Source organism: Semicossyphus pulcher, unplaced genomic scaffold (assembly GCF_022749685.1).
Source record: "Semicossyphus pulcher isolate SPU_LCO1_2020_fin unplaced genomic scaffold, fSemPul1.0.p SCAF_4, whole genome shotgun sequence".
NCBI lineage: Eukaryota > Metazoa > Chordata > Actinopteri > Labriformes > Labridae > Semicossyphus > Semicossyphus pulcher.
In genome coordinates, this window is record NW_027211715.1 from 29,560,648 (window position 1) to 29,578,610 (window position 17,963).

Here is a 17,963-nt window from a genome sequence, read left to right on the forward strand (position 1 = left end):
TAAAAAAAGTAATGGAAAAATGAATGATAAAAACTCCGACAGACATGATTTCAAATTAAAAGCCCGATCAAAAAGATAGGGCTTTAATTTGAAGTAAAACATACTGTGAGAGCTTTCCACTCACATCCAGAGTTCCATAATTGAAGGGCATAAAAACATAGTGCTACATTACCAAGATTATTAATTTTAATTCACTGTTAGGAACACATTAAATTGAGTTTTTCATATGTCAGAAACACTTTTTTAAAATCAAGATGGATAGCAGCGGAAGTACAAACATACACTGCAGGTTTGGCACACTTCCCTGCATTACATATCTACGGAAGTTACTATTTATCTACATTTTGCTACATTTGAGAAGTTGTTAAACAATTTTGCTCCCAGGTGAATAAAACGTGTCTTCACTCCCCTTTAACTCTTCATATATGCTTCCCTCTTGCTTCTCTCTGTGTGTCTCCATCCATTCATTCCTCTCCGTTCTGTGTGTACGTTGTTAAGAGTGCAGCCTGCGAGAACACAAAGTGATCACATCAGGGAGTTTGTGGCCTCGACCTAATGAAAACAGCAGCGGCTGTTGATTTAGTCATGTAACCTGAGCTGCCTTTGCATTGTTCACATACATCTCTGTCTCTCTGATGTGCAATGTAAACGCTCTGCTTTCACTCTCCTCTTCCTTCCTCCTCACCGGCACCTGCTCTTTTTTTATTCTTTTTTAAGCCCTGCGTATTGACTCGCAGGCCAATCAGACACCCTCAGGCCTTTCATCGCTCTGACCCGCTTGAGCGTTTATCTCTGAAATTATAAAGTGGTTACTTCAGCTGTGAAATATTTCATAGGGGTCTTGATGATAATTGATTTCCTGCCTGATGCTGTGAGTCTGTGTGTGTGAGTGTGTGCTAGTTATGGGAGGGGAGCTGTCATAATCACCTGCAGAGATCAGCCTTTGATCTATCATTTATAGATGAAGGTGGTGGCTGTGAATATTAACATAATCTGATCCATGAAAAGGACCTGTGTTATCGGAGGTCACACAAGAAGGTTCACTTCAAAGGCCACGTAAGGATCCATCAGCTCTGTTTCTTTTTCTTTATATCAAAGTTAAAGTATATTTTCAGTATAAGATGTATATATTTCTATATACATTTTAACAGTTAAATTAGGGTCTTGTGCTGCATTTTTAACATTGGTTGGTGCAGTATACCCCTCAGAAACTGAAAGGCACCATGCTAGCGGTAATGCTAATTTTGCCAGCAGTAGGCTAGATTGCTACATTAAGTGTAGTTAATAAGTTAGTGGTAATCATGAAGATCGTTCTGTTTGGCGGCACCCATGGTGATAAACGGTAATTGCTGGAGCACACTTCCCAGGTATCCAGACAGTGCTGCATGTGTGATGTCCACGGTTGGCTCCGGTTGTAACTCTTGATTTTCCTCGCTGACGGTCACTTTCCTTTTTCGACTGTTTGCCTTCATCTGAGCGTCGAGTTTGTTTCTTTTTCTTTGGATTTTCACTTATTTTTAAAGTTGTATCTGTAGTCATCCATCTTTTCTTTGTTTGTTCAGCCATAGTAGATTACTGTTTACTCGCAACACTTGCAGAGACCTGGAAAAGCAGCCGCTTAGCTCCGCCTACCCTCTCTGGCAGACCAACCACTGCTGGCTGATGGAAAACGCATCACTAACTGGCACAGACACCCAGTCTGTAATCCTGCAAATGCAAAGGCTTTCATCAGTGGGCCAGAGGCTCAATCACCATTGTGTTACCTCATTCGGCGATAGATAGACATTTATTTACAAGAAAATCTTCGAGATTATAACTTTAAGTATTATTCTACATACATGATATATCAGGCGTATAAATCTGCCTTTTTCCTCTTCTGTCACTGAATAAAATAAGTCTTGCAAATAATTGGGTAACATGAGACCTAAACATGCTGTTGATGCTACGTTGATTATTCATGAAAAAAAATGCATTTCTTCTTGACATCAGAGACTCAGATGTAACAAAGAAACAATGAAATCTAATTCAACAGATAACAAAGCACGTGTACAGTACGTGATAGCAGTCTGGAGTACAAAAGTGTCTTTCTGTTGTCTGACAATGCCAACATTTCTGCATCGTTATTATGCCACTATAGAGAGCTACCTGTCATATCTGTAATAGGAAAAGAAGGTGATCGCTAAAAGGTTATGGAAAACAACAGGAATAATTAAAATAAAAAAGGAACAATGCACGGGTTGTCAGAAGCTTGTAGCATACATTCAAAGGTAGTATACTGTACTGTAGCAAACACTCATCAGTATATGCCACCACATGCAAACTGACATACATTAATATCATTATCATTTTTTAAATCTGCTGCTTCCCCCTTCAAATGCATCCCGTCATTCCCCCTACCGCCCCCCACCTCTGATCTCCTCTGCCCTCCCTCCTGCTGCATCTACAATTGGAGTACAGCTAACGTTAATTAGGGATGCTAATTGAGCATATCCAAACGTTGAATAAAACATGGATGCAGGAAGAGAGGATCCTTTTTACATTTAGAGGAGGCCTCTGAAGAAAGTTTATGAGCCTTTAATTTATGTTAATGTGAAATTGCATCATTTAGGCGCACAGCCGCTGCTAGCTGTGTGTGTTTGCACGCTTCAGGGTGTGTGTGTAGGTAAAACATAATTTTTTAATGTTTGAGTAAAGGGGGTGCTTACCTTACAAGTGGTGCACCTTTTGTTTGCTGAATGCATAATTAGCATATTTTTTCCTCGTAAGATAATTAGAATGAGACATAATTGAAACCTGCTCAACAACTGTGTGGGTAAGGGTTCGGCATGTGTGCCGCTGATCCTGCATGCTTAGGGTTGCTCACAGGAGAAGTTCAGGTTTCCAAAAACCTTAATAAGATCACGCACACCTAAATGAGAACGGCACCGTGAGGATTATGTGATTTTCCTCTTACCTCTCAATGCATCTCAGTCGCCTGTTAGAAACAAAAAGAAGTGTGTAAGGGTTGGAATTAATAAGTTCACTTAATTAAATTGAGCACAAGTGATGGAATTGATTCTCCAATATATTAATTTAATTTGCCACGTTTGTACGTTTCTACTTTATCTGTGTGTGTGTGGTGCTAGCAGTAGTCAGGCAGGCTATTCGTGATCCTTGGAAACCTATGAATACAGTTTGATCGTATCGTTGAGGCTCGCATCCAATTATATATGACGGTGCTTCCATCAACTAGCACCTGCATACTGACAACAAACTGTGGTTTCCATTTCTTTGACAGATGTTGCTAATTAATAACGTGTAGTTCCTCGACATACTCTGTGTGTGTAGCATGTTTGACAAAGTCCCGAAATACACACATGCATGGACATGCATGTGTCAGAGCGAGGGAGTTGCACACGGACATGCCCAGGAAAGGAAGTGGCTCCATGCTTGGTCCCTACAGACTGAGCTACTGTCTACGACACATACCTGCCATGAATACATCACCAGCATTGTGCTTTGTTTTTGGCTAATGACAAATCTCAGCCAGGTACAGTTCTAATTACAGCTGGGTTAAAGCAACAAGAAAGGATTAAATGTTCTGATATTAGTCCCACAGCAAGGACAATTTCCAGCAGAAGTAAAAGTTGTTCTGCACGTTCAGGTTTCATGAGTGAAATCAAACATAACTTGCGTTTCAGGGCGAGTCAACATCCATGGCGATTCCAAGAAAACTCAGAAGCCACGCAAGTTGGCATCATGAAGGTCCTGTTTGACCCCATTTTAAATTGGATGTGGTCAAACACTTGCTTTGTTTCTTTTTTACAATCGTAAACAGATCAGTGCTTTTAAAAGTTATTCTTTTTAACTGCTACTCTGGATTTAACACTGCAACGTGTTTATAGATAAACACTCTTCACTTATGAGAGTTAAGACTAACATTTGATCTTTGGCCTTTTGTTAAAGACATGCAGCGATCTGGGAACTTTGAATCCACCGTAGGTATGAATGTGTTTGTCTTTCACTCTCCAAAGGTCACGACCTCCATATGTCCAGAGTTCTTTCTGCCCATCTTCTTCCATCTTCTCTAATATCATCCTGTATCTGTCTTTGCTTTTCTTTACAAGGATTCAGCCAGCTTTGTTTTGTCACGTCTTCCTTGTCAGTGCTCAATTCACAGACAGACACCATGTTGGAAATACAGACAGAGAGAGACAGGCAGGTAGAGAGACAGACAGCAGTCAGGGAGGCTCCTGCAGGCCCTGGGGACCTGTTGCTCTTTTCACATCAGCCTCTAACATTACAGCAAGCTGTTGCTGGATCGATGCCCACCAGGGATAAGTTAGCTGGCGTTTTAATAGCAGGGCAGAGAGGGGCAGAGAAGAGACTGTGTGTGTGTGTGTGTGTGTGTGTGTGTGCGTGTGTGTGTGTGCGTGTGTGTGTGTGTGTTATTCTAGTAGGAAATAGAAGAAGGGGAGTGAATAAACCTCTCTAAAGTGTTTGCACATGAAGATACAAGTCTGTTGGTGAGCTCAAGTGCCTTCTACACAAAGGGAAGTGAGATACAAGTCGTACACCTATGAACGAGCAGTCCGTGAGCGGTCTACACACATGCAATATAACTTCTTTAGTCGCTGAAGGCCTCTGTGAATGTAACCCCTATTCCATTATTTGATAACAGATCAAAGAGGACCAAGAAGAGTCCACCTACATACAAAAATGTATGAGTGCATGCGACGTGTGGATTTTTGTCTACAGTGGTTTTGCCTCTTTTATCTTGCCTCACCCACATTTCCATTAGAAGAGGTGACTGTACAGACACAGAGTGGTACTGAAGCCTCTTGTCTCAGAGCTTCTTCCCATTACGCTCTCCTTCATTTATAATCCTTTGACTGCTCTCACTGTGCGCGTAGGTGTAATGTAATGGAGCACCAGCACACAAACAGGCTCACTGCGCAGCCAGAGGCGTTTACACTCGCTTCGGAGTCAGGCAGACTGTTTTCCTCCAATGATAGCTTTAAGAGCATTACTCATACACACGCATGCATGCAAACAGAATCACAGGGAAGGCTGCTTGTCTGAAAACTGACTGAGGTGAAACTGCAGCTTTGTTCCCACATACAAGGAGTAAAAGAGTCAGAGAGAAAGGATCTTTTAATTATGCTGCTTTCCCGGCCAATAACCTACAGACAGCAAGCTCGTGTTATCAAAGCCTTCGCCCACAATGTATGTGTATACATGATTTTATTATCAGCCCCTTTGAAAGATGTGAAACATATGCTGCTCTCTGTCTATATTGTGACCTAAGTGGCTTTTGGCTGCTAGTAAGTGTAGCTGTAGTGTAACTACCTCGTCATTTTTACGGAACAATTATTTGTTCAGTAACACCTCCCATTAGAGGTCACCCTCCACACATATTAAAATCTTAAAGACCCCCTCCAGTGAAAATCCAGTGTTTAACCTTGTAAACATCTCCATGTGGTGGTCTTCATGTGCTACAAGACATATCAGGGACAACATCAGCAGTCATCTCCATGGCTGGGCCTGTCTGCTTTTAAACTGCAGTGTACCAAGGACAGGCTGAACAACACGTTTTCAGATTGGCAGGTTTGAGACGTCACAAACCTAAGGAGCCAATCCCATTAATGGACGGGGCGACGACAGCATATCATTATGTGTAACCTATGGCAACCACTTCGGCGATGCGCGAGCCAGCTGTAACCGTCATTGTAATTTTTGCAAACTCACTACTGACTACTAATGTTAACGTTACTACTACTTATTACAACATTTCAAGCTAGCTAAGTTTCAACAAGATGCCGCTAAACGATGGCAGAGACGGGTTTTGTTTTTGCGATGGAGGGGGCGGGGACTATGGAGATTTGGGAATTTTTAATGAGGGAGAAGGAGGAGATGCTTTGGGAGGATTTTTACAAGGTAATTAAATGTATTTTGCATAAAAAACATATCAGACACAATTTAATTATTTCATGCAGAGCATTTTATATGTCTTAAAACATGACTGGAGCTGCTCTTTAACATCATGGACAAAAAGAATGACCTTTTATTCTAAATTATCTGCATCAGTAAACATGTCAGTCTTTTGTCCAAATCAGGCGTAATGAAGACCTCCATTACAAAATATGTGCTTTAGACCCCTGAATGAAAATGCATTAGTATAATAAACTACAATCTTATAAAACTACAGAAATTATTAAACCCCTAAAGAGCATTTTGACTTCATCTTAACTCCGAGCCTCCAAATATAGACCTTTCTATTCAGCTATGCCGGTTGCATCGTCATTGCTCAGAGTAAAAACTTGTCATACTGGGTGTGAAAAGCCACCGAAAATAAGACCTCAATGTAGTGTGGCAGCAGAGCCTGGGGATTCCACGTGAAATGGCAGCTTAGATGAAGAGAAAAATGGCCCAAAATTCACTGTGAGACTGAAACTCTGTGTAACCTGATTGGTATACACCAGGGACAAACTTCCTCCTAACCACCTTCATGATGAGTGGGGACGATGGGGATTACACACACACATATACACACAGGCACACACTGCCCAAACAGGGACCGCATACTGAATAGAGTCAGATATTTCAATAGCTCAATCACTATGCTATCTACCAGCAACCTTAGACTTGAATATTAACTGTCTCTGCAGCAATCACAGTAGAATGAATGTGTGTGTGTGTGTGTGTGTGTGTGTGTGTGTGTGTGTGTGTGTGTGTGTGCAGGTGATGAATGTCCTTGTGTGTCTCTATAAACAAGCAGGCGTGTGAATTAACAGACAGTGAGTGGTCAAAACATTTCATATTTCATGCAATTTCAACCCTTAAATGTTAAAAGTGACAGGTCATCATTGAGTCTTTTAATCATATCAGCTGGCCCCTCCCCCTCCTCTACACGCACACACACACACACACATACACACACACACACACACACACACACACACACACTCTGCACGCCTGCAGGAAAATAATTGCATCCCCTTCATTTATGGTTAACCAGCTAATCTATGAATACATTAAAAATAGGTCGTTGTGATTAAGGACGCTGATTACATCTCTACAATGAACATGTAATCCTGCAATTAGCATGGGTGCTATATGATAATGGCGTAATTACCATTTTAGATGGCCTCATCATGATAGAGCTGTTTATCATGTTGATCTCTATTCATAGCTGAAACTGTGTTTATTTCTCAACAACACAATGGGTCCTAAAACTTTTTAACAGGCTACAACTTTACAAGAGATAGGACCGGGCAATAAAACGATTTTAATAGGGGACAGCGATACAACTAACTCCGATAACGATGATAAGCTGGGCCGCAGTTAAAAGCCCTCTGAAGGATGAAGACTGAACGAATCTGAACGTATTTAAAGATGCAATCTCGAACATTTTCACGTCACTATCTATCACCGAATGAATATAGACTGGGTGGCGACATTTGCTGGAAAAATCACAAGCGGCGCCCAGTTATCTGGTTAAATTGAGAAGTGTGCTCCCGTAATTACCGATTACCACAAGTGGGAGGCGTGTGTTTCTTTAAATTGAGCTCCTGCAAACCTGCGGAGCAAACAAACATGCAATATAGACAAAAAATATAATTAAACTTTCTTATGTTCACTGAACGTACTTGGAGACAATCTCGAGCATGCCATTAGCTTGCCAGTTACTGTCTTCAGTACAATAACTAGTAGCTAATGGCCACTTAGGTTGTAGAGACAGAAAAAGAAAATCAATCCAATGTAATGATGTGTGTCTTATTTGTACAAGTGAGTATTAACATCTGACATTGATCTGACGACACTGGATCACATGACGTGGAAGCTATTGAGAAAAAACATTATCTTTTAGTGAGTTTACAAAATTTATGATGGCGGTTACAGCTGGCTCGTGCATCTCCGAAGTGGTCACCATTGGTTGCACATAATGATATGCATAGCGTCACCCCGTCCATTAATGGGATTGGCTCCTTAGGTTTGTGACGTCTCAAACCTGCCAATCTGAAAACATGTTGTTCAGCCTGTCCTTGGTCCACTGCAGTTTAAAAGCAGACAGGCTCAGCTATGGAGATGATGCTGATGTTGTTCCTGATATGTCTTGTAGCTCATGAAGAACACCACATGATGTTTACAAGGTTAAACACTTGATTTTCACTGGAGGGGGGCTTTAAGATCTTAATATGTGAAATTTAATCTCCAAATGAAGTTCTGTTTATTGTAGTTTGCTGGGAGACCCTAAAGAAAGCTTGTGTCAACAATTGATTCAGGAAGCTTATCATCCAACCATCAACAAACACTTTGAATACTACAGGAGACAGCCGGAGTCAGCTGAAATGAATGCACCCGTAAATATGAGAACAAAAGCTTCAGCTTATTGCAAATCCTAAACCACATTATAGCTCACATTTCACCTCTGCATCTGTTTATACTTTTGTATCTCTTTTTCCGTCAGCATTTTCTGCATCGCCGGCTAAATAGAAAGTTATTGAAAACCAAGTAACCACAACATTTAAGAAAGGAGAAAACGATTAAAAAAGCTCCTCACTGCATCAGTTCACCGAGGAAGACACAGCATCACGTAATACATGTAATACAAGTGTTCTGGGGCTGCATATTTGTGCTTTTATTGAACGTGCAGTGTCTAATAAAGTGCAATATTTAAGTACTGTACTCTGTCTAGACTATCTTTTATAATACATGTGTGTTTTCTACATCGTTAAAGCAAAAGAGATGACTGACATGTCGCATGCTGCTCCCCCACCAAAGCTCCAAACATGTAGTGTCGGCTCTGCGCCGGGTAAACCCCATCTGACCAGGCTGCTGGAACGTGAATTTCTTCTGAGGCCGTTTCTTTGTCAGTCAGTGATGAATCTATTCTGAGTTTCATCTCTCCTCACTGTCTGTCTGTCTATTCCATTAGGACACCAAAATCACTTTAATGTTACAGCTAGTCGGAGAGCTGAGGGCTCAGGGCCTGCCTGTCTGGTGGTCACCAGAGTGTACGTATGTCTGTGTATGAATGTGTGTGTGCGCGTGTGACGGCTGCTTTCCTCTCGTGCCAACTCTTCAAAGGTCTAATGTAGCCAAAGCACTCATAAACACTTTGAGAGAGCCCTGGAGAGGGACTGCATGTCAAAATGTCTGTGTCTCTCTTCACACAGACACAGACACACACGCACACACTCGGGGCCCCTCTGGCCCTGCAGCCAAATGTGAATCCAAAGTTTGTCTTCCTCTGTCTCCCTCTCAACTTCTCAGTGTTTAGTCCCCAACTTAGTGGCAGGCTAACATCTTAAACCTGCGTATCAAACAAACATCTTACACATGAGAGGATGCCAGCGCCTCTGGCACTCTGACGCTTCGCTGTTTTAATGACATCAAGGGTAATGGTGCCTGATACACAGCAAATGCTACATTAACTTACTGTCCTGAAAACACAGACGTTGTCTGAGTGCCGTGGAGCTGCGGAGGGAAAGAAAATGATGTGAGGATGTGGAGGGGGAGAAGTGGGTGAGAGATCATTCGTGAGAACTTGATAGAAAGGTAGCTTGCTGCAAAAATACAAACCTTCTTTACTCAGGTAGAAGTGCAGATACATCAACACAAACTTTGAGTACTACAGGAGACAGCCAGAGTCAGCTGGAAGATGTGCGCCCACAAATATGATAAAAGCTTCAGCTTACTGCAAATCCAAAACCACATTATGGCTCACATTTCACCACCGCAGCTTTAAATATATGTGTATATATTTATATATTTTATCGCTCTCCGCTGGCTTTCATCAGCATTTTCCGAATTTCCTGAAAGTTATGGAAAACCAACATTTGAGACACAAAAAGTTTTGAGGGAGAAAAAGATGAAGTAAGCTCCTCACTGCATCAGTTCACAGAAGACACAGCATACATATAATACAAGTGCTCTGGGGTTGCATATTAAACGTGCAGTGTCTAAAATAGTGCAACATTTAAGTATTAGTAGTACAAGATTTGATTTAGTCATTCTAACTTCAAATAAACATTATTTTTAACTTTGCTTCAGTCTGCAGTTCAGCTGGACGTGAGTCTTGCTGCTCTGAATCAGCTCCAACGCTGTCAGCCATGTTGGTTTGTTCTCTTTCATACATGACACGTGTTCTCCGTTCTAGTGTCCTCCTCTTGTCTGTTTCCTCTTGATGCATCTTTTACATTGTTTTTGTCATGTTGCCTTTCCCATGTGTGATATGCACCAATGGATAAATCTCAAATGTTGATCTTGATATGGAGAAGGTGTTGCTTAATGATGCAAAAAAGAAAAGTCTGACAATTCCCCTGAATGGATTTAAGCTGAAGGAAGAAGTTGAAAGAACACAATTAAGTGGTTAAAGTAAAATGTTGCCAGATAAAAACAGATACCTGAAAACTCTTTGTGAACAAAGTGTTTGAGCTTTGTTGCTTCCCAGCCTTGTTTAGGAGACAATGTTGGTTTGTTAGTTTCTGTCAGTTGTCTCTGTGCATGAAGAGAGTTTTCTTCCAGTGACCAAGACAGAAAATAATGATTTAGCCAAAAGGGGGGAATACATGATGCATTGCTGACCCTCCTCCTTTATACTTAAAGAAAGATTTTCATCGAAATAAATGTCTGTTAAGTCACTATCTATTGCTGAATGAGGTAACACAATGGTGATAGAGCCTATGGCCCACTGATGAAAGCCTTTGCAGTTGCAGTATTACAGTCGGCGTGTCTTGTGGAAGTTAGTGACGCGTTTTCCATTAGCCGGCAGTGGTTGGTCTGTCAGAGAGGGTAGGCGGAGCTAAGCGGCTGCTTTTCCGCTCTCTGCAAGTGTTGCGAGGAAACAGTAATCTACTATGGCTGAACAAACAAAGAAAAGATGGATGACTACAGATACAACTTCAACAATAAGTGAAAATCCAAAGAAGAAGAAACAAACTCGACACTCAGATGAAGCAAACAGTCGAAAAAGGAAAGCGACCGTCAGCGAGGAAAATCAAGAGTTACAACCGGGGCCAACCGTGGACGTCACACATGCAACACTGTCTGGATATCTGGGAAGTGTGCTCTCGCAATTACCGTTAATCACCATAGGTGCCGCCAAAGAGAACGAAACTGAGATCTTCAAGATTGTAACCTTAATAAAACTGTATATTTGATAATACAGGTGTATTGTGTTTAACTTCCTCAGATAAATATTAAATAGAGTGGGTTGTTTGTTCCCTTTTTTGAGATAATCCTGCTTTATGAAGTTAGTTTTCAGTAGAGAATTGAAGTGACAGGACCTGCAGCAACATGTTCTCCTCGAACAGTAGAAGCTCTTTGAATGTTCCTGCCCAGCTGCATGTGAGAGTAATGTTCTGAGGCACCGGGTGCTCCGGCACAGGCCTGATGAAAACACAAATGGAAGTGTTGGACGCACTTTTGACAACTCTTTAAATAAACAGTGAATAATTGAACAGAAATGTTCCCTACTCTTTCAGAATTCTAATGTATTTCTCTCATCAATCCTCATGAATAAAGACTGATCTGTTGGTTATTGCTTGTGTGTATCTGTCAGTACGACGCATGCTCCACTCAACACGGATTAGTTTGTCATTGATGCTCTCGTGTGAAAGATAAGGCATACATATTGATATTTCATAGTGTAGATGAACGCGTCGCCTGTCTACTGTACGGACCATTAAGCCTGCCCTGCTCTGAAGTACCTCCAGGTGTGAGCGTCGGTGTTTGGCTGATTGTAGACCAGCGTGTTTCTGCTGCAGCATTTTACACACTGATGTGACGTCAGAGCTTTATCTCCTCTTCTGCTTGTTGGAGCTGATCTGTGATCTTTAGCTTGCTTCTCTGCGAGCACACCTGGTGAACTAATGTCTGTGACAAGAGTGTGTATGAGGCCCAGAAGTGTGTGTACCTGTGTGTGTGTGTGTGTGTGTGTGCTTGTGAACATGTGTACATGCTCCCACACCCCGGCTCAGTGGCTGACATGTAAGACCAGAGTCTGATTGGATTCCACGCTCCAGAAACGTTGAATGTGGTGACTCAGAGAGAAAGGTCAAAGTTAGGTGTGTGTGTGTGTGCGTGTGTGTGTGTGTGCGTCTAAGCTTTACACATGTTCAAATGCATGTAGTGCCTTGCATAAGAATTCACGCTCTTTTACCTTTGTAGTGTTTTGTATATCACGAAATGTCGGCCATGTTTGTTAACTCTAAAGTCACAAGAGATTTTGTGAGATTTCCGGTTTTGAGAGTCGGGACTCTGGTTGTTGGTAAATAGAATCTGTAGCCTCTTTTACACTGCCAGTTCAAGGCGGGATTATTACGCCTCTGAGCGAAGTCGTTCCGCCTCTAAGCCGGCATCAGAGGTAGTAACAGAGGCGAAACGGTTTACACCTCGCGCACGTTTTGCTTCCACTACACCGGTAAAAACACACACTGGGGAGGCTTCACGCTGACGTTGCTTGGTCCAATGTAAAATGGCAAAAGGCTGCATGACGGCGGAGCTTCGTCACGGCGCTGATGCTAAACCGCAGTGTAATAATGGCTTGTTAGTGTGTGGTGTGCTGCTTGGGTCATATTGTTGCTCTCCACACACTGCAGGAACTGTTCAATCTGTCAGTCGTCATGTGTGGGGTCGCTCACATATTCAACATCTGTTAAGATTTTAAAATCTTTTAGTGTGGACCAGCCGAGATCGAGTGCAACAGATTGTCTTTGATGCTTTTGCATCCAACAGATTTCTAGCTCTTATTAGTTAATCAAACTGTAAAAGGCCTGAATAAGTATATTTAAATTCCAGGTTGTAACTCTGTAAAATGTGGAACATTCACTCTTAGTCGAGGCGATGTGTCTGAGCACAAATATATTGCGTTATAATGTCCTTACGTATGTGTATGTGTGGCTATGTAAAGTCTGTCTGCTAGAGATTACATGGATTTTCCTCTGCGTGTGTGTTTGTGTGTGCATGTGTGTGTACATATGCACAGCTGCTTGTGTTAGACTTGTGTCCGTGCTGGAAGGGAGTTCAATTGTCCTTCAGATCAAGGTCAATGAGCTGCGCGCCCTATCTCCCGGCTCCATCTATTAGCTGTCCGGCGGAGGGCCCGGGGATGGATGGATGGATGGAAAGCTTCGACCCTGAGTTAAACACAATCACCTGCAGAGGGAGAAGGTTACTGTCAAGATGTGATCAGTTACTGATTACTGATCACCTTTTTAAAGTTGTAATTGGTAGAAAGATTTATTGGGTAGATGTGTTTAATTAACAGTCAGGAGTTCAACAATCTGATCCTGAACTCTTACTTGTGTTTGAAAGCTTTTTGAGGTTAAATGAGGTAAGAATTTAGAGGTGTAATAATGTGTGTGTCACAGCAACAGAGCTAAATCCACCTGCCTGCTGCTGTGGTGCTGGTTTCCATTCAATGGGAAAGGACATTTCTACTCTCAAATCTATCCGTGGATCAACCTCCCCCTGTGCTCCTCTCAGCACCTGTCTCCTCTCCAATCCTCTCCTCCTCTGTTTCTAATGATTGGTGTTAAACCGACAGAGCGACTTCACTGACTGATTGACAGAAGTCTTCTTGGCGTGTGTGAGCTTTGACGACACCGAGCGATAGGATCAAGGGATTAAAGTAACACACAGCTGAAGTGGCCCAATACTCTGTGTGGGTTTAGGAAGTTAAAGAAGAAAAAAATGCCAAATACAAGAAGGTTGTTTTAGGGCTGACAGCTGTCAAATATGCATCAGATGATGTTATAACTAGTTTAAATGCAATGAGGCCAATTTCATCATCTTAAGTCTAACTTTGCTCAGTGTTTCTACATCGCGAGCAGTTCTTGTGAAATTCCTTACAAGACAAAGGGAATGTCTTTGTGGTTAAAAAAAGTTTCTTGCAGCACAAACAGCTCTAACACATCAGAGTTTTAGTAATTGCAGAGGATACAAGTAGAGGGTTTTTAACCTGGATGCAACAGACACTTAAAGTTGTAATTGCAAAGATCTCAGTTTCGGCGGCACCTGTGGCGACAAACAGTAATTGTAGGAGCACACTTCCCAGATATCCAGACAGTGCTGCATGTGTGACGTCCACGGTTGGCTCCAGTTGTAACTCTTGATTTTCCTCGCTGACGGTCGCTTTCCTTTTCAGACTGTTTGCTTCATCTGAGCGTCGAGTTTGTTTCTTCTTCTTTGGATTTTCACTTCTTGTTGAAGTTGTATCTGTAGTCATCCATCTTTTCTTTGTTTGTTCAGCCATAGTAGATTACTGTTTACTCGCAGCACTTGCAGAGAGCGGAAAAGCAGCCGCTTAGCTCCGCCTACCCTCTCTGGCAGACCAACCACTGCTGGCTGATGGAAAACGCGTCACTAACTGGGCACCGCGAAAGTCACCCAGTGTGTAATACTGCAAATGCAAAGGCTTTCATCAGTGGGCCATAGGCTCAGTCATCATTGTGTTACCCCATTCAGAGACAGACAGAGACTTAACAGTCATTTATTTACATGAAAATATTCGAGATTATCACTTTAAAAACTGTCTTGACACACTGGTAGGTCCAGATCCAGATGTGCTCCATAATGTGATGGGTTCTTCCTGGGCTCATGCTACACACGTCCTTTAAGTTTTATGAAAAACTTTTTTCTGTAATTCTGCTGACTAACAAACAACTCGACGGAACCCAAAAACATGAACGCCAAAGATCAGTCAGAAAGGCTGTCGTGCCGGAGCATTAAAAGTACCATGGACAAAGTTTCTGTGGGAAAAAGCCGTTTCTCACCGCTGTATAACTTGTGTACATGCTGTATATTGCTGCTCCATGTTTCCATATTCATCAGGCTTCAGTTTTCTGCTATAGGTGTGACAGAAACAACGGAAAGGGTTGAGATGTGAGAGATCCAACAACGTAAACTTGGAGAAGACACAAGCTTAAAGCTGTGTTACTCTTTCAGGATGTTGTGGGAAAACGGGTTCAAACCCGCTTGTGTTGCTGTGAATCTCAAACTGAAGCTGTTGCTATTTCCATCCACAAATTCAGAGAAGTGCGTGCGAGCTACCTGCTTGTTCCTGTTGTGGAACTAAAGCTGTGTGGAGCAAGCTCTCTCTTTGCTGCTCAGCGTCCCGGTGGGAAGCACTCTAACAGCACACCTGCCTGACCAAGCTTTATGCTTTCATTAAATATCTTTACAGCTGAAAATAAATGTTTTGTCCATCTAGGAATGCATCACCACCCTCAGGGCTCAAGCAAAATATGTTCATAATATCCAGAAGGAAAGAGGCTCCTGCTGTTCGTATAAAAAGTACAATAATCTCTTTATAACTTCTGTTTCCTCAAACACCTTACGCGACCCCGACCACCTGAGCTCGTGCCGGCATGCCGCTGATGTTGTTTACGTGCTCATGCTAATTAAATTACTTAGATCTGAGTGGGGATGATTAGCATGCTAGCAGTAATAGCTAGCAGGGAATCCAATAGGCTGTTATCATAATGAGTCCCTTTGGCGCTCCGTGTGGGTCGGTAAGAGAGAGAGAGAGAGAGAGAGAGGGAGGGAGAGAAGCGGTTACATTTGTCGCCCAGAGAGGAGACTTACATCAAAGGACAAGTGTTTTTTTGTTGTTGTTGTTGTTTTGCAGGATACATTATTCAAATTGACTTGTCCAACTTGGCTGGAGTTAGATAATGTCACTGCTGGGATGCGGCAGAGAGGAAACAAGCAACAACAGAAACACGAAGCCACAGATGCGTAAGACGTGTAAATATTCAGGGTACTTTTGTGATGATTCCCCAGCTGTCAGATGTCTTTAGATACTGTAGGTGGAACAATAAATGAACGCACAGGAAATTAAACACATACATATACAGATTCCACCACAGGTATTTCTGTGCACACACACACACAGTCACGCTAACTCTCGAGGAGGGGGTTCTGCACTGCGGCAGGCACCTGCCGCTGTGCCCTCACTCTGCTCATTACACACCTGTTTCCACATCCTGCACTTCTGCTGCACATATGCTCTCGACCTTGTGCTTAATACGCTGCGATGGGGTGTTTATCTCGTGTGTTTCAGAGTAATAATGGTTGCAATTATTGGTTAAAGGGTTGAGATTGTGTGGTTGCAGTTAAAGCCTTGTTTGTTTTTATAGAATCGTGCTTTTGTTTTTTTGCTTTTGCCCGTGAGTGCAGTTTTTTTTTTTCCTTTTTTTTCCCATCGCACTTCATCCCTTTTTACTCAGACAGTGACTGCTCCTCAGCGCCGTGGATAGTCACCAGTTTGAGTTAAGTTCGCTCCATCTCTAGAGAAGGAGCGGAAGGAATAATGCTGCATATATTTGCTATCTCCTATGGGGTTTGAACATATGCAGGCATAACTTATATCTGTCCTCTAACTCACATTTGCTCTCATCTGCTCCCACGTGCACCCAAAGGGATTTTAAGCTGATGTGTGCATCATTTGACACATGATTTAAGTTTGTTAAATTTACTCAATTTACACATTTTAAAATGCTAAAAAGTAGACTTTTATAGTAGATATTATATAGTTACCAGTATTGGTATCTGCCTTTCGGTTATCAGCGTGTATGTCAGCAACACACAAATCTGATACTGTAACCTATAAGCCCCAAAAAATCAAATGGCTTCAAGTAAATTCCCATGTGACAATAACAAACATCAAGGGTGTGATGCCAGCAGAGAGTGTATTGTTAGTCAAAGCTAGGGAAATGTTAGCAATCAGTGTTTTCAGTTGTCATGGCCCGGCTCATGAGCCATGACAAAAGGAGGAAATACACGCTTGCTTTAACTTAAGGATGAAAATGTTTATTACAAAAGTACAAATCTAAGGTTAAATAAAAAGGTTATAGTGTGTGTTAATCAGTGTTATCAGGGTGGCTGCTGATGGGTGCGTGTAAAATTTTGTGTGGTGTGAAACAAAACTACAAAGACAGTCGAAGCCAACCAAACAATAACATGGTGCCCGAAGCATGAAGGGCAATGATGTTAGAGAAGCACACGCAGAGAAGGCCAGGGCTTAAACGCACATCGGGAGACTAGGGCCTGGTGCTCCCAGGTGCACGGAAGCCATGCCTACCAGGGACCTGCAACACAGAAAGAAAGAACCAGAAACAAGGAAACACAAAGCATGATGGCCGTCACACAGTGTTTTAATGTTACATTTTCTTATTGACCAATTCTCAAGTCTTGTAATCGGAAACTGTATCATAAAGGAAAAAATGGGATCAGAACAAAGAAAGAAAAAATGTCTCAAAATCCACCTTTCCCATTTCCCCACAGATGCGAAGGCCTGCCCCTCCAAAGATTTCCAGTGCCGCAACGGGAAGTGCATGGCGCCGATCTTTGTCTGCGATGGCGACGACGACTGCGGGGACGCCAGCGACGAGGAGAAGTGCTCGGCCCCGACCTGCGGTCAGCACGAGTTCCGCTGCAACGACTCGGAGTGCATCCCCGCCCTGTGGAGCTGCGACGGCGACCCCGACTGCAAGGACAAGTCGGACGAGTCGATGGAGCGCTGCAGCCGGAGGACGGAGCCGCAGAAACCTCGCTGCCCGGTGGGCGAGTTCCAGTGTGGCAGCGGGGAGTGTGTCCACATGAACTGGAAGTGCGACGGAGACGCTGACTGCAAGGATAAGTCGGATGAAGCAAACTGTCGTAAGTCAACTGATTACTTATAATAGACCTCTGTAAGGAAAATGCTGTCGTTTTAACCCTTAAGACACCAGTAGAATACTATTTTGTAGTATTGCTGTTGCTGCAGTTCATTGGTAGCCCTCACTTAGATGAACATTTCTTACTCCGTCCAAACAAACAGCTCTATCTTCTTGGCCAGGACCGCCTTGGATTTTATATCTCAATGGGATTATTTCCTGTTAGAATAAAGATTAAATATCTAAAAACTGAAAGAATTTATCTTTAATTTGATGCTGAATATGTTGCATTTGGAGCTTTTAGACAAAGATTGAGTAAAA

General features: G+C 42.4%; 1 protein-coding gene across 2 annotated transcripts in view; it reads left to right on the forward strand.

The window, feature by feature from the left end:
- lrp8 (low density lipoprotein receptor-related protein 8, apolipoprotein e receptor) overlaps positions 1-17,963 on the forward strand; it is a 215,781-nt gene that overhangs the window by 133,185 nt on the left and 64,633 nt on the right. For both annotated transcript variants that reach the window (XM_069679388.1, XM_069679387.1), the window contains exon 5: positions 17,272-17,646. In XM_069679388.1, the coding sequence (XP_069535489.1) occupies positions 17,272-17,646 (375 nt within the window). The remainder of the gene's footprint in view (positions 1-17,271; positions 17,647-17,963) is intronic.